Here is a 19,301-nt window from a genome sequence, read left to right as displayed (position 1 = left end):
TTTCAATGCTGTCAGGTAAGAGTAGCTGAAAAACACTGCAGCAGGTGTGGGTAAAGGTCAGCTAGGCACGCATGGGTAAGGCTGTTTCATGAGGGCATTAGACTTGTAAACAGTAAGAGAAAAAGCAGCTCCCAAATTCCTCTTGACTTTGGTGCCATCATGATACAATCTCATGGGTAATACAGGATGGGCTGTGATATCAGACATAATGTTGATTCTTCTGTGCCTTTTGCTATGTTAATGGCATAGCACCAAGGAACTATGTCCCATCCTGCCCCCCACAATCCCTGGTGGCAGGCAGGCAGCACTACATCCTCTATGGACCACTCAATGGTTAAGGCCTTAGTAAACCTTCTTACACGAAGTTTCCGGTCTCTGAAGAGAAGCTTGTGTCCAGTTTCATTAAGTTCCAGCCAATCCACACGGCTCTCATGGCTGATGGTGCCAATGTTGTAGCCACCAATCAGATCCACTACAAAGCAAAGGAGATAGGGTTAAGCGAATAGATTCCATATAATCCTACACAGGACATGAGGCAGCCTGCAAAGGTCTTGCCTTCACTCGTCTGTTGGGCTTTACGAACGTTGCATCAGCCTAGAATATGAGGAATGCAAATGGCCAATGCAACATAATTTTGCGAAGATGCTTCAGATGCTAGATTTCTTCTAAAATTGTAGAGGTTTTGTTTAACTCTGTGGTTAACTCAAAGGTCTAGATCCATCAAGAAATGTGATTCTTCTCTGGGACTCCTGGAGTTGTCTCCTAGCAGATCAGATCAGAGCAACTGGCTTCCATTACTCACAAAATCCTCTGGAAGGCAGCACTGAGCACATTAAGGAAGAGCCCCAATTCTAGCACCCCAGTGAGGTAAAACTGATGGATGAAATGACCTTGATGATCCTATTTGCTCCAAGGAGTTACCTGCACTTTGAGTGCCTATGATGTAAGAGCACTAAGGGGCAAACAGCGGTGAGGGCACACATACAAACCAGGAGGAACCTCTGACTACAGTTAGGCTGACCACACTGGGGATGGATGTTTGTTTGGTGTGAAGTCTGCAGACAATATGAGAAATGATCACATTTAGCACAGACCACTCAGGATTGACTAGGATGCTTTCAGAGACTCTCCTGAACACAGCCCACTTACAACTCTTATTTATATATATTAACAACGAGCAACATCCTGTCTTGGTTATATCTGCTGAAGCTAAAGACAAATATCAGCTAATGTCTACAGCTGAGAAGACCAACTTGAAAATGAAATTTGCAGGGGTACCTGGGTGGCTCACTAGGTTAAGTGATCGACTCTTGATTTTGGCTCAGGTCATGATCTCATGGTTCGTGGGTTCGAGCCCCACATTGGACTCTGTGCTGACAGTACAGAGTCTGCTTGGGATTCTCTCTCTCCCTCTCTTTCTACTCCTCCCACATGCATGCTCTGTCTCAAAATAAATAAACTTAAAAAAATGAAATTTCTTTTAATTAAACAAATAGCAAAATCATGAGGCCATGTTTTAATGTCCCAATTTACATGTAAAATCATAGAACGCTAGAGCTGTGGGGGCCCTATGTCGGTGAACACCCTGAAATTATACACAAAATTATGTGTTTATATATATTCTTCTGGGAAAGGATCTATGATTTTAATTAGATACTCAAAGGGGTCAGGGACCAAAAAAGGTTAAGAGAAGAACTCTGTCATTTTATACACATTGAAGATGAGCCCTATGGAGTGCGGTGACTTGTCCAAAGTTTCATGGCTCATAGGCCACTGGACTATATTATTATTTCCATTACAGTTACTTGCATTTCTGAGGTCAATAATCTGATGTGAAATACAAAATTCATGAGATGTAAAAGTCTCCTAAGAACAGACCCATACATTGGGAATGCAAGCTGGTGCAGCCACTCTGGAAAACAGTATGGAGGTTCCTCAAAAAACTAAAAATAGAACTACCTTACGACCTAGCAACTGCACTACTAGGCATTTATCCAAGGGATACAGGTGTGCTGTTTCGAAGGGACACATGCATCCCCATGTTTATAGCAGCACTATCAACAATAGCCTAAGTATGGAAAGAGCCCAAATGTCCATCGATGGATGAATGGATAAAGAAGATGTGGCATATATATATATATATATATATATATATATATATATATATAATGGAGTATTACTCAGCAATCAAAAAGAAGGAAATCTTGCCATTTGCCATGACGTGGATAGAACTGGAGGGTGTTATGCTAAGTGAAATTAGTCAGTCAGAGAAAGACAAAAATCATATGACTTCACTCATATGAGGACTTTAAGAGACAAAACAGATGAACATAAGGGAAGGGAAACAAAAATAATATAAAAACAGGGAGGGGGACAAAACAGAAGAGACTCATAAACATGGAGAACAAACTGAGGGTTGCTGGAGGGGTTGTGGGAGGGGGGGTGGGCTAAATGGGTCAGGGGCATTAAGGAATCTACTCCTGAAATCATTGCTTCACTATATGCTAACTGATTTGGATGTAAATTTTAAAAAGTAAAAAATAAAGTTAAAAAAAAAGAACACACCCATACATATATGGAAACTCAATTTATGAGAAGTGATGTTACAAATTAGTGAGTACAGGATGGACTTCCAATAAGTGGTTAAACATGGAAAAAGTAAAATATGATCTAGACCCACATTATGTACAAAAGTTAATTCCAGGTGAAACGCAAAATATAGGAGGGAGTTAGAACCTTAAAAAAATTTTTTTTCAATGTTTGTTTATTTTTGAGAGAGAGAAAGACACAGAGCACAAGCAGGGGAGGGGCAGAGAGAGAGGGAGACACAGAATTGGAAGCAGGCTCCAGGCTCTGAGCTGTCAGCACACAGCCTGACATGGGGCTCGAACCCACAAACCGTGACATCATGTCCTGAGCTGAAGTCGGAGGCTTAACTGACTGAGCCACCCAGCGCCCCAGGAGTAAGAAACTTTTTATTTTTTTTTTTTAAATTTTTTTTCAACGTTTTTTATTTATTTTTGGGACAGAGAGAGACAGAGCATGAACGGGGGAGGGGCAGAGAGAGAGGGAGACACAGAATCGGAAACAGGCTCCAGGCTCCGAGCCATCAGCCCAGAGCCTGACGCGGGGCTCGAACTCACGGACCGCGAGATCGTGACCTGGCTGAAGTCGGACGCTTAACCGACTGCGCCACCCAGGCGCCCCAGAAACTTTTTAAATAAGACCTCAAAAATCACCAACTATTTCTTAAAAAGTGATTAAATGAACTACATTAAAATTAAAGAAGTCTGAACGCTAAAAGATGCTGAGACAAAGTATCTACAATACAAATAATAAGGTTATCTACACACATACACAGGACTCCTTCAAGTCAAGGAAAAGACAACCTGATTTTAAAAATAGGCAAGGGATAAGAACTGGCAATATGAAGAAGGAGAAATCCAAACAGCCAATAAACAAATGAACAACAAAAAATTAATACGATGAGATATTATTTCATATAAACAGATTGAGCCAAATTATGAAGTCAGGCAATTTCAAGTATTGGAGAGGATGAAGAACACTGGGACCTCTAACTGCTGGTGGGAATGTAAATTGGTACAATCTCTTTGGAGAGCAATTTGGAAATATTTAGTGAAATTGCAGATGTACCTCTTCTATGATTCAGCAATTCCACTCTAGGTATAAACCTCAGAGAACAGAAACACTGGAGACAGTGAAAAACCAACAACTTAAATGTCCCTCAATAAGACAAGAGATAAAAGATCCAAAGTAAATACAATGAGAGGTCAGGACATGACAGAACTGGGTGTGGGTACACATGTAATAATATTAATAGCTAACATTTATTAAGTGCTTATTATGTGCCAGACACTAGTCTAAGTGCTCTTCATATGAGGTAGGTACTATTCTGATCCCCATTTTGTGGATGAGGAAATATGAGATACAGAAAAGTTATGAAACTTACCTAAGATCACACAGGTACAAGGTACAGAAATGGGGAGGTTTGACTCCAGACCCTTGTTCTTAACAACTATACTATGCTATTCTCTATACTTCTTAGGGAATACTATGTTATTCTATACACATTTTCCTATGCTTGGAACATTTTATAACGCAGAGTTAATTATTAATATGTAGAATAAACTTTATTTATGTGAACATTTGTGAAATCCAAATAAAATCTGTCATCACTAGTTACTAATGACAAAATATGCAGAAAACAAGCCCCCTTCCGGTTCTAATAGTCTATTACCCTATGAAGTCTAGACAGGAAGATTCATAAATTTGCTAATGGTTCTTCTCTACAGTTCACAATTTCCAGCCCTAAGATACGTGCCTAGAGAACATGAATAATTATATGGGCAGGACTATATATGTAGCATTGTATCTGTATGCAGATATCTACATATAGACACACACACATACACCTGAACATTTCACATATCCTCTGTAAGAGCAGGGTCACACATTTACCTGGTGCCTCTTAGATTCCTATATTCTCCACTGCACACAATCCTGTGATATGGAAGTGTATATAAATATCTATTCTGTTATTAGAATTATGAGAAAGTCTTACCTATAGCGATAGTCTTAACATCAATAAGGTAAGCCAATTTCTTATTATCTTCAATTCCTCGTTGACGTCTCTCATTAATACGGACACTGAAACATGAAGGGTGAGGTAAGGCAAAATGGGCTTAGGCCACTGTAATATTTACCAAGGGCCCTGAAGTACCATACAGAATGAAGTTTTTAGATTAACCCGAGGTTATACGAGTTAGACGTTAAAAAGGAATTCTTTGGGGTTTCAAAAATTTAGAGAACCTTGTGGGGTTACCTGATGAGGTGGGGGTTCATGAATTCGGTACGTACAGAACCCAGGGTATCATTACTCCCGTATTCCACCAGGGTTAGCTCTCCAGCATTGAAGATCATGCACACCTGGGGATGAATGGAATTGTTATATGGTGGAAAGTTTGCAAGAAGAAAGGGACAAACAGTAGAGGGAGGTGTACTGTCAGTTCAAAGTGACTCCCACTTTTCTCTTTATTCTGTTCTTCTGCCTATTTCACCCTCCCCCTTTATCTGCTGTCTCCTCAACCCCTTGCCCCTTTCCATCCTTCTGACACAGGAGCTAGAAGGAGGTTTATTGAGATGGTGATGGTTCATCAAGTTCTACTCACATTTTCATTTTCAAAGAAATATTTCTCATTGCCACCAGATCCCTGCCAAGCTACCTGTCAAGGAGGGAGGAGGGAGAAGACATAAGGAACAATGTGGGTAAGTATCCAAGACCATGCTGAGAGAAAGGGTAGGAGGCACAGAGATCGAGTTTAGGAAGGCTTTGACATTGCACAAAAGAGGTGCTGTGTCAGATTTTGCCCTAGTCTCTAGGTTTCTGAGAGAGAGCATAAGAACAGTCCAAGAGTCCAATAGTGAGGATTCATATTCCAGGATTCTGGACTTCCTGAGTCTCACTCCCGGATTATCAGTTCCCCAGCACCAGAATGGTAGAGCTTTCCCCAGAGATCTTCCCTCTGGGGACCCTGGCTCGCCTGAAGTAGCAACTCAAGATGCTCCATTCCCCACCCCTCCATTTCTGGTTCTTACCTCACTAAGGCGATTAGTGTTCAGGTCCCCCAGCAGCAGTGTGTCTGATGTGTGGGCCACCAGGTAACGTTCCTTTCCCAGGATTTTCACCTCTTCCACCTCATAGCCATAGTGTGACTTGAGTACCACTCGGGTCCCCGATGACAGGTTCTTCACAATCACCTTGGTAAGGAACAAGTCATGGTAAGTAACAGGCCTCTTCCAACCCAAACATGCTGTGCCCTTGGCCCACCTCCACAGTGTTAAACAAAGCTAACATCTTATTTCTTCATCTGGCCTAGGATATTGTTGGTAAAAATGAAATCTCACATTCACACAGTGCTTTACTATTTATGAAATGCTTTCATATGTTATCTCTTTAGGTGCTCACAATACCTATGACTGTAAGTTCCATGGGGTAAAACCAATCACTCTACATTCCTGTACCTCTTTGTAAAAACCTCTATGATGACTTCAACCATGGTGTACTATATTGTTGTTTCATGTGTCTGTCTCCCTTGCTAGAATGATCTTCATTAAGGGACAATGTATTACAAATAATTATCTTGGTGTTCTCAATACCTAATAGTGCTCACACACAGAGAATGGAGAGAAAATAAGAATGAAGGAACCAATGAATAATAAATGAAAGGAAAAGGGTATAGAGATAGTGAAAAATGAGCTCAGGGACTAGGAAATTAGCTTGTAACGTCATACACGGTGAGTTCAGAGGCCCTAAAGCAATGTGACATACCCGTGTAATCTTATTGATCAAACTCCCCAGTTGACAGCATACAGGTAGTAAAGTTTTAAACCAGGAAGATGTAAGTAGCAATCTCTGTACCTCTTAGGCCCTTAGATATGTTGTTCATAAATATTTTCTTGCAATAAGCTGGAAGAACTACAGCATAAAAGATGCCAAGTAGTTGCCCTGACACATTCTGTTCTCCAGAACAGTTCTGCCAGGGATTAAGGTTGACACTGTGCCTATGTCCAGAAGGCAGGAAAGCATCACAAGGATGAATGAGCGCAGGCAAGACTGAGGTGAGGCAGGCCATCAGCTGCTTACCTGGCTAGGGCCCACATATGTCAGCTCAAACTTGTTCTTGTAAATGCTCCTCCGGAGGCAGCAGTCAAACTGTTCCACTCCACCACAGAGTGTGCCCTAGGAGGAAAAGTGACAGCATAAAAGGTAACAGGCCTGGGGAGAGTATCTAGAGACACCCTCAAAACCCAGGTTCTAGAATCTAGAGAAGAGTTGGCAGTAAAAGGGCTGGCAGTTTTTGGAAGAACCAGATGGAAAGAGGGCAATCACAGGGCTCAAGGGTATCACACAGTGATGGGATGAAAGAGAGAAATCAGCTCTGCCTACAGAACTCTGTCTCTTTTGGCTTCTAATAAAGTGTGAATTTCTCTTTCCTGCCTTTAATGTCATATTTTTAGGTTGGAGTCAAAATGGAAGAGGAGATTCTCTAGTTTCAGGAGAGAGTACTTTAGGTAAAGGCAAGATTTTTCCTAGTTTGGAGAAAGTCACCCATGCAGAAAGGGATTACTAGTAAACACACCGCACAGAGTCGTGAGCCATCCCGTTTCCAGGCCAAGGCAGTGACGGTGTATAAGTTGGCAATCTCCTTGGGCTTTGCCTCTTCCCAGATGCTTCTTCGAGGGCTCCAGTTGAGCACCCGAAGTCTGAAATTAAGTAGGTGGCTTTTAGAACAGAGGGAGGCTGAGCAAAAGAGTGGAAATGGGTGGGTAACTGAAGGAAATGAGTCTTGCTGTATCAGAGAATAAAAGAAGTAAAAAAGAACACACAGGCTAGGGAGTCTTGTAGCAGAGGACAGAAAGGTTCAATAGAAGGAAGTTGGGAAAATCAAGTCAAAAATAAAGTGGGGTGAGTGATGGGAGTGGAGACAACAAAAGGAGATCATGGCTGGTGAGAAAAATGAGCTGTCAGCAGCAGAGAAATAAGGAAAAAGGAAAGAGAAATGGTAGGAAACAGAGAAGAAGGAAGAAAGAGATATACATGATATTGAAGGGGATAGAAAGGTAGGACCGACAAAGCTAAGGTTAAAAGTGTTCTAAGGATATGAGGGGACCCAGACCCAGGGTGTTTATTTACTGTTACATCATTCATTCATTCATTCATTCATTCACCAAACATTTAGGCATGTATTATATACTAGATGCTAATCTAGGCACTGGAGATTTAAAAAGAATTTTTCTGAATAGGCTCCTCTTCTCAAGGGCGTTTCAATTTAGCCAGACAGCTACAAACATCAAAGTGTAATATAGTGTGACAAACACTAAGTTGGTCTGAAAAGGGGCAGTGGTAACACAAAGAAAGTAGAGATGAATTCTACTGTGGAGTCCCAGGGAGAGGCACAGAGACACAACAAGATGCTGGTGCATTCTGGAACTGCCAGAGTGCCAACGGATGGTGGGAGCAGGAAGAGGGAAGTGTATGAATTAAAACCTAAGGATCTCTTTCAACATACTCTTGATTCTCATCCAGTCTCCCACTCTGGTTGAGAATAACTGGGCTAAAGCAGAGTGTACACGGAAAGTGTGCTGAAGTGCATGTGAAAGGGGACCCACCTGTCATAACTTCCCAGCACAACAGACTGGCCCCCAGGACTTGCTGCAGCTGTGGTGAACTCCCGCTCCTGAGGGTCACGGCTGTAATCAAAAGTTTGTAGCACATGGCCTTCCTTTCCATAGGCCACAATCCTCCGATCACAGCCTGCAGCCACGATGCTGTTGGTCGCCCAAGCCAAGGCATAGGGTGGGCATGGGTGGTTAACCAACTTTCCCTAAGACAGAAGTAGAGGGTTTCAATCACTCTGACCCTGACAGCTCCAGCACTCTGACCATCCTACTCTGCATAAATCTTCCTCCCAACATTTTCCCACCCTAATAACATCCTAATCTGGAGGACTTCACAAACTTTCTTTTTTTTTTTTTTTTTTTTTTTACAAACTGTCTTTCTGTTGTATACTCTCACACACATACATATGACATATATACACACTTACTGATCTTGTGCTCAAGAGGAAACCTCAAAATACTTGTATGTAGGAGGTCTTAAAACACCTAGAAGGCCCTCCAAAGGGAGATGACCTACACATTAATCAACACTGGGTAGGCCCACAGGGAGCATATGACTTTCTTTTTAGGAGATGTAAATTTAATTATTACAAAAGTACACTAATTCTTTTTTTTCTTTAAGTTTTAATTACTTAAGTAATCTCTACCTCCAACGTGGGATTTGAACTCATGACTCTGAAATCAAGAGCCACATGTTCTATTGATTGAGAGAGCCAGGTGCCCCTACACAAGTAATTCTTAACGTAAGTAATTCAAGCAACAGAGAATTATATACAGTAAAATGTGAACATTTCTTTTATCTCCCATCTTTTTCCTTTTCCCTCTTGAGAGTAAACGGCTTTTTTTCCCTGTGAATTTATACACATAAATATATCTTTTACATAAATGAAAATAATCTCCTTACCCTCAGAATCAATCAACTTGACTCCCCGTTTCCCACAAACAATAAGCTCTGGCCTCCTGAACACAAACCCTGTCTGTGGCTGTATCCAAATGCCTCTCTCAGAAGTCTTGCTCCTATAGCCACATCCCTTGGGCATCTCAATCTGAATGTTCCACTTCCTCTGGGAGGGATCTTGGGTTTCCTTACCCCCTATCCCAGAGCCTCCTTTAGTTATACCTGTGACTCTCCAGAGCCTTCATCATCAAAGAAATACCTAACGATGGTGCCATCTGCATGACCAGAGAGAATTCCTTTCCCAGAGCAACTAAAAAAGGAGAAAAGGAGGGAAGGAAAGAAATACAGGAAGAGATTATCGTTTCACACCAAGAAACTCCCCTTCCCTGTCCCACACTACCCTGCCTGGGGTTCCTGCTACCAGTCCTCCCCAGCTTCCGTATTATAGTCTCCCAGTCCTGACATCCCCAAATGCTTCTTCATACATTTCCAAGCTCTTGGGGTACCGCTCTTCCTTACTCACTTTGTTGTCAGTGATACAACGTAGGAATCTGTCCCATAGATGGTAGATGACTTATTAGTTTTAGTGTTTGCTAAACGAACCTGAAAATGGGAAAATGGACACAAATCTGGTTAGGCTACTTTCAGTCTCACCCAGGTCCTAAGGGAAGAAAAAGAAAAAACAAAACACTGGTCTTTCTGTATTCTCCCCCCAACACACAACTTGACCTTAAAGGAGAAGTTTAACCATATTTCTCTCTCCAGAACCATTATCCCCACCCACAACCTCTCCTGTGTTTCTCTTCCTTTACCTTCCCTTCAGCCAGCCCAAAGACAATGATGTGCTCTGCTGGCCATTGCAGACAAGTAACAGCACTCTGTAGGAAGCAAATCATGGAAAGGATAACCTTGTCTACGTAGCTCAGCACAATTACAACAACCTGAACCTCCCTGCCACATGCCACCACCCCAGTTGCCTATAAGGAAGGAGAGGACACAACTAGGCTTTACTGGGGAAAGCAGATGGGGATGAGCAGCCTGGTAGCACCATCCTTGCAGTACAAAGACAGATTCAATGTTAAAAAATACAACACTTGGTTACATTTATAAGTAGATATACACGTTTGTGTATTCTAATCTCCCAGAGATTGGTCTGAACTTTACCGTCTGGATGAACTTGTTACAGATGACTTTCTTGTCACCCCTGCCAAACAAAAGGAGGGAAAGCGTATTAAAAACACTTTCATAAAAATAAATTGCCACACATGATGCTGGGGGAAGGGAAGAAAGAGCAGATACTTTCCCCGGCCCCGTAGTGTTCCCTACCATTCCACAGGAGCCCTGAAAGGAGGTATAAGAGGGAGCCTGAACAGCTTTGGAACAATAACAAAGATGCTGTATCACCAGGGCTCCCAGGATCTCACAGGGCCTCATGTCGACCTTAGGCTGATTCCTCCAGGGATGTGATGTCAGAACACATGGGGCAAGCAAAGGCAGGAAAGCAACAACAGACTCTGGAAGGCCTTTGCCTTCCATGTCTCAGCCTGGATCATCATCTTTTCTACTCCCCCTCCCTGGTAAGGCATTTCTTCCTGCCTCCCCCTTCTTTTCCAGGTCACTCCACATCCCAGTCTCTATCCTCACCAATCTTCTCCAATCTTGTAAACATAGATGATGTTGTCGGTCTGTCCTATGGCAATTTTAGTGGAATCAGGAGAAAAAGCCATGCCCTTCACCATATAGCTCTTCCTGCCATACTAAGAGTTCAAAAAAAAAAGAAAGAAAAGGAAAAGAAATAATGAGTACACATGGAAGAGAAAAAAGAAGAAAAGGGGCACGCGTGACCATAATGGGCTTGAGGGATTTATCCTGAGAAAAGACGAGGCAGGCCACTTCCCATGCTTATGGATGGAGAGTCGGTTAGGAAGAATGCCAGGTTTGCAAGGCCCCAGTCAGTAACAGGTTAAGGTACACACAGAGTACTCTCTTCACCTTCATGTCAGCTGGTTTGGTGGAGAATTTATCTCTCCGCTCTCCGTGTTCATCATACAGCAACACCACTCGGTCCACTGTGCAGACAGCAAATTTGGCATTGTTCTGGGACCAAGCCATACAGGTCACCTTTGCAGCTCCATCCTGCAGAGGCAGCGGGGGCAAAAACAAACCCAGGCGCACATTTAGAATGGCAGAAGCATTTCTAGTTCCTTTAGTTCTAGGGTGACTTTGGTCAATTTTCCTCACCATAGTACTTAAAACAAAGAGATGCCTGTGACGCATCCTGGTCTCCAAGGCTATAAAACCCTGGACCAGGAGAACAGGTGCTTCCAGAAACCCATAATGCAAATACACTAAGAGGTGACAATGCTAAATCAATTGTACCAATTTGTCCTGCAATGGCCTTGCTTCCTCATATTCCAGGTCTGCTGCTGAAGTAAATTCAATTGGTCCGATAAGTTTTGGTCTTTAGCCATTTTTTCAATATTTTGTTTGAATACTGAGAAAGGGGCTTGGCCAGGGGTTGAAAAGGAGACAAAGAGCAAAATCTGATTCTTGCCCCAGGCTAAATAATACGGTGCAAAAACAGGAAGAGTCCCATAAAAGCGGCATGTACAAAGCACAATAATAGTTTGGAGAAGTTTGAGATAATTTTATGTTTAAAAGATCAACTTTAAGCTCTGAGGAATGGATCCACAAATGGGGAACTTATGACCAAAGGCAAGTCTGGTCAAGAAACAGTAATTTAATTTAGCTGAAACTATCTTGCAAATAGAATAGAGGAGATAAGGCAAGAAAAACAGAGCAAGGCCAGCTCAGGAAAGGTCTTGGAAGCCTGGCCAAGGAGTGTGGGCTTATTTGGTAGGAAAAGGAGATATGGTGAAAGTTCCAGAATGAGGAGTAAGATAGATAATCAGAGTTGAGACTTAGGATGAACAATGCCACCTGGTTAGTTTTTTGCATTTCTACCCTTCTCCTGTCCCTTAACAGAAGCCCAGGTTAGAAGGGATCATCTCCCAGTGACTTATTCTTGCCATGTCTGTCCACCACGAGTGTTGGTCCTCAATGGTTCTGCACTAGGGACTTCCCTCCTTGAAATAAAAAATTTAGTTTCTGCTCCAGTTGTGTGATGAATTACTTGGGTTCTAGAAGTCTGGTTTAAAATTTTGGTACTTTTCACTCCTATCCCACCTACTTCCAAAATCAGAGGTAAAGGGTTTAAAAAAAAAAAAAAGGCCCCCTTTCATCAAGGTCCTCAAACCAGAGGCAGAAAATAGCCATACCACCACTTTTGCCTCCCTCCAACTCTTGCTTAAATTCGGTTCCAGGGGTGGAGGATGCCTCAACAGCCACTGCTCATCATCTTCATCATTTTGCCCAATCCTGGGCCTTTGCCCTTCCCGGCATCGTGACATCTTATTTTGAAAGACTGAGGGAGGTTTTCATTTCCAATTATTCCATTAGGGTAAAGGAATTTTTAAATTACAGTTTTGGGGGCAGTTTACTGAGCAATGAGCACCTCTCTCTTTCATCCCAATTTCCTTCTGTCCTCCTAATGCCACATCCTCTGTGAAGCCTTCCTGATTCCTCACAGCACCGTCATGAGGATTAAATGGGGCAGGAAACAATAATAATAGCTAACCTTCAACAAGATCTTACCATAGACTAGGCATTTTGATAAGCACCCAATATGCGTTACCTCATTTTACCCCGTAAAGCTGACATAGATGCCATTATTATGCATATTTTACAAATGGGGAACCTGAGGTTCAGAAAGGTTAAGTAATTTGCTCAAGCTTACCTACACAGTTAGTAAGTGGCAGAACCATGATTTAAATCCATGTATGCTGGACTCCACAAACCACAATCCTAACTTAACTTATGCTGCCTTGCTACGTATTAAACATACACGGTGGCAGGTATTATTACTAGCTTTGTATAATTTTGTTCTTTGAATTTTTGAAAGTTCTCCTCTCTTGTCTATCAGTTTTTACACTGCTTTTCGGTTTACAGTGGACTTTGTGTACATTACTTCAACTCTTCCATCATCTCCCCTAAGGTTGCTATTATTGTTACTTCCATTTTCCCAATGAAGTCGTTGGGTGAGTGCTCAGAGAGACTGTGGCCTGGGCTAAAGTCAGCGGTATTGGGTCATGTATTAAAAGTACAGCTGCCACTAGGATTTAAATTCTGGTCTCCTAGCTCCAAAACCCAGCCTTTCTTCAGCATGGTTTAGGCTTCCTCCCTCAGTGCCCCGCCTCTTCTGAGTCTGAGATCTGCATCATCAGAAGGAACGGAAGGTCTCCTACACTCCCTCTTTTGGGCCTGCTCCTAAAGCGCTGGTTTATCTGGGTGCAGATTTATGTTCGTTGTTTACATGTGCGCCCAGCACGGGGCCTCGTACACAACTGATGTTAAAGGAAACGGAATGAACGCTACCGAGGTTAGCGGTCCGTCTCGCCTACTGAACACTATCGGCCGCACACAGTCGGGATCATCGCTAGAGCCTTCGGTCTTCCGCATACAGTAGGCGCTCAACATCATTAAATTTCCGTTCCCTCACTTTTCTTGGAACGTGAAGGTGGGTGGGGGTGGGAAGAGGCACGCAACTCCTCACCTGAGGGCTCAGCAGGGTCCTCAGGTGCTTCAACTGCATGACGAACACCTGTCTCTCAGATGCCACCAGTCAGCGACAACTCCCGTGGTTACCTGGACAACCCGCCACGCAGCCGCAGCGACTGCCGCTGACGCAGATGCGACTAGAGCGCCACACACTTCGCAAGGTCACCACGTAGGTTCGCGGCGAAGCAAACAGAACGTGCGCCGGCGCAGTGAGATCTAGGGCGGGACTGCGAGTGGAATTGAATCCTCTCAACCAATCCCGTCGTTGCCTGCAAGCCCAGGCTCAAGCCACGCCCACAAGCCCTCAGCAAGTCGGGGAGCTACGTAATCGCAGTCTTTCTCGCGCCTTGATGTGAGTAAGAGTACCTGAATGCATTCTTTTAATCATCATAACCCTGATGGAAAGCAGGGCAATTGCTTTCATAGACGTTTTGCAGCTGATGGAATTCAGCCCAAATACGTTATGTGACTTTCACGGGATCAAAAGGCTAATAATGATAGCTAACAGTGAATGCTCAGCATGTTATCTGCCAGGTACTGTGCAAAGTGCTGTACATGCATTATCTCATTTAATCTCAAAGACACTTTTTGAAGGCGATGACATTATTAGGCCCATTTTACATAATAGGAGGCTCGGGATTAGAAGGGTCACGGACCCAAACTAACAGCCAGTAAAGGATGTAACTGGGATTCAACCCAGAGCTGGTGCATTTAAACACCCTTTATATCCCTTCTGAACTCCTGTCTCTCCATCTCCATGCAATGCTTCTATACCCTGTGCCACCCCCATCCCAAGAAATGATGTGTCCAGAGTCTGAGAGATGAGTGTTTTGGAACTCGTAGCCAGTGAGAGGTAAGGTACCCTACTTCAGAATTGGGGGGCAGTGGATTAAAGACAGCTGCCCAGATCAGGATGCTTCTATGGTTCAAGGTAGAGGGCAAACCGGAGCTTGGCTCACCTGATAGGTTAAGGTTAAGTCTTGTGATACCTGGGGTTGGAGCTTGTTTGAGTAGAAAGGATATTGACTTCTTGATCTCTCTTTGGATTGGGGTCCATTTCAGAATTATTGGTCTAAATTCTTGTAACATACCAGAGAGACTGAGATACAGAGAAGGAGAGTTATTTATATACCTCCTCTGGAAAGATCCAAAGTTGAGAAGACCTGTACGTCTCCAGAAAATGTAGCATATGCTGTCTACACCAGTTCTGGGTTCTGAATCCTTTCCCCCACAGTGGATGCAAACGTCAACAGCTATTTCTCTCACTGGCACCACCCCCCCCCCCCCCCGGAATTTAGGAAAGAGTAGAGGACAGCCCCTATTTTCACAGGAAACAAGTCGCCCCAGAGCCCAAAGTAGAAGTCTTTTGACAGGGGGGATTCCAACCCCTCAGTTTTATTTCCATAATCCTCCTCTGAACGTAGTGGCGGAGAGTGAATATAAACTCATTTGCACTTTACAATTATTATTGACTTTCGACAGAATGAACAGAGACAGAGATGGAGACAAAAGGGAAAGTGAGGGCAGGGAAGAATAGGTACAGGAATGCACAGGATAGGAGCACGTGGCACCAAGGGATCCATTAGTGTAGCTGCTCTTTCATTTGTCCCAAGACACTGTTGAGTCCTTTTCTGAAAATCACCTCAGGGTGATGGAGGAATCAGAGGGATAAATGGTGAAGAGCTTGGGTGTCAACGTGGGCAGCGAACATAAAAAGGTTACTGGCCTTCTCGTGTGGTATAACCTTAGTTTCCACTGGTATGGGAGAACTTATATCCCCTTCTTCACCTTCTCCCCCTTCTCACTGAACAAAACAAAAGGAACTAGGGCTCTAGTTTTCTACACCCATTTCTGGCCTCTCTCCACCCATCCCAGGCTAGAGAATCAAAACAAACACCTAAAAATGATAGTGCTCCTGTCGAGTTGGTGGTGTGAGAGGCCCTTATAGTCAGGGGAGAGGCAGTGGGGAAATGTCTTCAGCATACTATACAGTATACCATACAGTCAGTTCCAGTTTGTCCAAGAACCTTTATTGGAAAAATGTCCAAGGGGTGAGGTCACCAGCAGCTGGAGGGGCTACCAGGTGAGAGGGGGAGCACCCGAGGCTCCATGGAAGACATTGGAGTAGTGCAGTGCGGCATCTGCCTCCAGACCCAGACATTTCCTTTTATTTGCTGGGGGAGGGGGAGTCCCCAAAGAAACACCCCTCTCTGAGACCCAGAGGCAAGATGTGGGGGCAGCTGGGGATGCCGAGAGTCCTGATGCAGGTGAAATGGGGGTCCCGTTTGGGACCTAATGGGATACAGTTGAGTAAGTGACTCTCCCCTGGACCTGGGGGATGGAAGGATGTATCCCATCTGATAGCCATTCCCCAGGGCCAGGGGTGCAGACCCTAAGACCTACCTTCTGGCCCTGCTCACAGTGGAAAGAGGACGGGTACCAGGCCTGAGGTTGTGGGAGTGTCATTACCCTCTAGGAAACTGGGATCCTTCAGTCTTGGGCAGATCACCAGCTGGGGCTCTCCCTGACCCCATCCCCATCCCCAGGTTGCTAGTGCATCTGTTTTCTGGTTCTGTTTCTTCATTCATACATCGATGGTGTTGATGGATGGGGACTTTTTCTGTAAAAGAAAATGGCTTGAGTCTCTAATTGTGGCAAAGTTGTAGCCTTCTCCATCCCAAATATCCATTCTCCTTCTTTTCCTGCCCCTCCTTGCCCTTCTCCCTTTCCACGGCTGCTCCTAGAAGCAAAATCACCTTTCCCTCCCTCAGACCCCACATCACCTGTCTTGTCCCCACTGGCCTTCCCTGAGGACTCTGTTCCGGCCCCTTCCCCTTCTCCTTGGGGTTGTTGTTGGAGTCATTATCCTTGATGATATCATACTGGCGGCAGAATAGCCCAATTACAGCTGAAACACAACAATACAATCTGAGCCTTGATCTTGACCTCCCCACTCACAGCCTTGAAGGGCAGTGAGATAATCATACAGTTTCTAGAAAATCCTTGAATTTCTGGTGCCCATGTACAAGCACCACCCTCTTAATCTTCCTCTCCTCCAACTTCTGCTCACTCCCCTCAACTAACCATCTCCCCACTCCATTTCTCTCCCTGCCTTTTCTCCCAACAACCTTTACCATGTCCCGCCTTCACTGAGCTCCCCACCCCCCAATCTTTGGCCCCCCGGTCCAGCTGCTTACTCACCAGCCCACATGAGCAACACCACCACAATGATGACCACTTCCCCTGTCTGCAGCGGTCGCTCTCCATCCAGACCCTCCACTGTGATGTCACCTAAGAAGGAGGAGATAGACTCCAGGTTATGGGGGAGCAGCTACAGAGTTCTATGATTCTGGACACTAGTGTCAGGGTAGACTTATCACAGGGTTGCCCCCGGTAGCCGCTCTCTAGGAAGCTATTGGTGGGCAGGTAGTTAGCGACCAAAAAGCAGGAGGGCTGCATGCGAGTACTCACGCAGGCTGCGGTGGAGGCTGTGAACTAAGGATGGGTAAAAGGAAGCTTAAAAGCCCTTCTCCCAAACGATTCATTATCAGCCTGTCTATATCCAGTCCCCTGCCAACCTTTTTCCTTCCTTTCTTGGCAGTATGATGAATTAAATCATCCTTTTATTCATCTAAGCTAGAGTGTTGCCGTTTTGGGGGAAATAAACAAGAGGCTAAAGGCTAGGTAAAAAGCCAGAGAATCCAAAGTTTAGGGAATGGAGAATAGCTGAGACCCTCACCTGGGCTTGAGCTGTTTGAGGGTAGCCGGTCAGAACCCTTGAGAGTTCGGAAGTGCACCCGAGGCCCTGGGGGGCTCTCTCCCCGCAGGCCGATGCTCCTGACCTGCACTGTGTAGTCACTGTCTTCAGCCAGGCCCCAGAGGGCACAGGCCCGAGTGGTGGTGTTCACCTCCCGGATCACACGCTGTCCAGGGCCATTCTGTCTCTGCAGGGAGATGATGGGACAGGAAGGCAGTCTCACACCAGTCCCAGGACTCTTGAACATCCAAGCACTCCACGGAGTAGGGTGAAAAAGGCAGCCTGAGACTGAGGGAACATCAGGTCCCAGCTTCCCCCACCATTGGGAGGGGAGCTTAGTTCTGGGGTGGGGGTAACTGAAGGAATGTTCAGAGATCCAAGGACACAGGTTGAGGGAGCAGAAGGGTGATTCATACTTGCTGGGAAATGGAGTAGCCAATGACGATGTTGCCTTCTGGGACGTCCCAGGACACAGTGGCCGAGTTGGCTCTGAGGTGAGTGACTGTCACATTCACAGGAGAGGGAGGCCGGTCTGTGGGTGCCAGTGAGTTAACAGGTTAACAGGTACCATCCACAAGCTCTGGTTAACCCCACGCCCCCTTTACTCACCTGCTCGCACAAAGCCCAGGTCACAACTGACCAGCAGGAGGACCGTGGGGCTTAAATATGGGGAGAGGGGCATCAGCGAAGCCATGGTCCCCACCGAGTCCGCTGGGAGGCACTGGGGCATCCGCTTGACATCCAGGCGGGGCTCCTGGAGGTGGCAGGAGTTGGGGGGTGGGGGTTCAAGGACTGCCCAGAACGCACGGTGGCAGCAGCTCTCCCGGGCTCCCCACCGCCCACAGCATCCCGGGAGCCCCCCTTCCCTCCACGTCTTCTCCGCCCCCGCATCACCCGGGCACCCGGGTGCGCGGCTCTGCCCTGCCCACACCCACCTCCGCCGGTCCTCGCGATCGGTCAGGCCTCGGGGGGCTGCTCGGTGCCCAGAGGGCGGCCCATCGCCCGACTCCGTGGCGCTGCCCCTACCCCATCCCGGCGCGGGCCCAGCGCGGGGGGCAGCGCGGGACCGAGCTGCGGACAGAGGGCGAGCGGAGGCGTAGCGGGAGCCGGCCGCGGGGCTGCGGGGCCCCCAGAGCTCGGACGGGCCGCGTAGTCTGTCCTCGAGCAGGGGGCGGTGCCGGCGCGGCCTGGCCGCTGGCCTGAGTCCGGGTGCGGGAGGCAGTGCGGCTGCTCCGCCGGCCCCTGCAGCGGGATGTGACCGTCCCGGCCAGCCAGCCGCCGCCTTCTGCAGAGCTGGCCCCGCTCGCTCCGCCGCAGCCCGACCGGGACGTGCCGGCCCGCCCCGCCCCGCTGGGGTTCTCGCAGCCGTCATCCCCCTCCTGCCCCCCCCCCCTTCGACCCCGTTCTCCCGGGGCTCCTCCCACGACCCTCCCATTGGCGGCCTCCCGGGTCCCCATCCCTCCGATCCCGGCTCCGGCCCTGGAGCCGGCGGGGGGCGTGGGGAGAGGCGCAGGTGTGAGGGTCTCCTGCACCTGGGAGGGCCCCTCCCTCCCGCGCTGGAATTAGCCAAGTTGGGAGAAGGAATTGCACCTCCCGTACGGGAGGGATAGCGTGGCGGAGATAATTGTTTTAACAATCTCCTACTTGTAGACTGCGTCAGCTTTTAAATCTCTTCCCCATTCATAATCTGATATTGATTCTCTTCACTCTCTCATTCATTCTTTCAGTTATTAAACAAATATTTATTGAGCGTCACCTATGTGTTCTGGCATGTTAAGAGCTGGAGATACAGTAATTATTAAGATTGCTGGGTGTATAGGGGGAAATCTA

At 46.0% G+C, this 19,301-nt stretch overlaps 2 protein-coding genes across 3 annotated transcripts in view; both read right to left on the bottom strand.

Annotated features, from left to right (window-relative positions):
- IFT172 (intraflagellar transport 172) overlaps positions 1 to 13,898 on the bottom strand; it is a 34,287-nt gene extending 20,389 nt beyond the window's left edge. Inside the window, exons 1-15 of one of the 2 annotated variants that reach the window (XM_019449021.2) lie at positions 13,710 to 13,898; positions 11,090 to 11,233; positions 10,742 to 10,854; positions 10,262 to 10,301; positions 9,910 to 9,975; positions 9,621 to 9,700; positions 9,320 to 9,407; positions 8,191 to 8,405; positions 7,161 to 7,284; positions 6,665 to 6,760; positions 5,617 to 5,778; positions 5,190 to 5,243; positions 4,844 to 4,947; positions 4,583 to 4,668; positions 360 to 472 (exon numbers count right to left, since the gene is read on the bottom strand). In XM_019449021.2, coding sequence (XP_019304566.2) covers positions 360 to 472; positions 4,583 to 4,668; positions 4,844 to 4,947; positions 5,190 to 5,243; positions 5,617 to 5,778; positions 6,665 to 6,760; positions 7,161 to 7,284; positions 8,191 to 8,405; positions 9,320 to 9,407; positions 9,621 to 9,700; positions 9,910 to 9,975; positions 10,262 to 10,301; positions 10,742 to 10,854; positions 11,090 to 11,233; positions 13,710 to 13,748 — 1,524 coding nt within the window. In that variant the 5' untranslated portion in view covers positions 13,749 to 13,898. Of the gene's footprint in view, positions 1 to 359; positions 473 to 4,582; positions 4,669 to 4,843; positions 4,948 to 5,189; positions 5,244 to 5,616; positions 5,779 to 6,664; positions 6,761 to 7,160; positions 7,285 to 8,190; positions 8,406 to 9,319; positions 9,408 to 9,620; positions 9,701 to 9,909; positions 9,976 to 10,261; positions 10,302 to 10,741; positions 10,855 to 11,089; positions 11,234 to 13,709 lie in introns of those variants that run through there. The other variant, XM_053891042.1, reaches the window with a different exon arrangement.
- A 1,824-nt stretch (positions 13,899 to 15,722) lies between these two features.
- On the bottom strand, positions 15,723 to 18,756 carry FNDC4 (fibronectin type III domain containing 4). The gene is made up of 7 exons (XM_019449007.2): positions 18,407 to 18,756; positions 18,081 to 18,225; positions 17,888 to 18,003; positions 17,454 to 17,658; positions 16,916 to 17,005; positions 16,498 to 16,622; positions 15,723 to 16,334 (listed from the first exon to the last, which is right to left on the bottom strand). The coding sequence occupies exons 2-7, from the start codon at positions 18,199 to 18,201 to the stop codon at positions 16,299 to 16,301; spliced, it is 693 nt and encodes a 230-aa protein (XP_019304552.1). The 5' UTR covers positions 18,202 to 18,225; positions 18,407 to 18,756; the 3' UTR covers positions 15,723 to 16,298.
- Positions 18,757 to 19,301: the final 545 nt, after the last annotated feature.

The sequence above is a fragment of the Panthera pardus genome, unplaced genomic scaffold, assembly GCF_024362965.1.
Source record: "Panthera pardus isolate Hobbes unplaced genomic scaffold, ASM2436296v1 HiC_scaffold_26, whole genome shotgun sequence".
NCBI lineage: Eukaryota > Metazoa > Chordata > Mammalia > Carnivora > Felidae > Panthera > Panthera pardus.
This window is presented reverse-complemented; position numbering and strand designations above follow the sequence as displayed.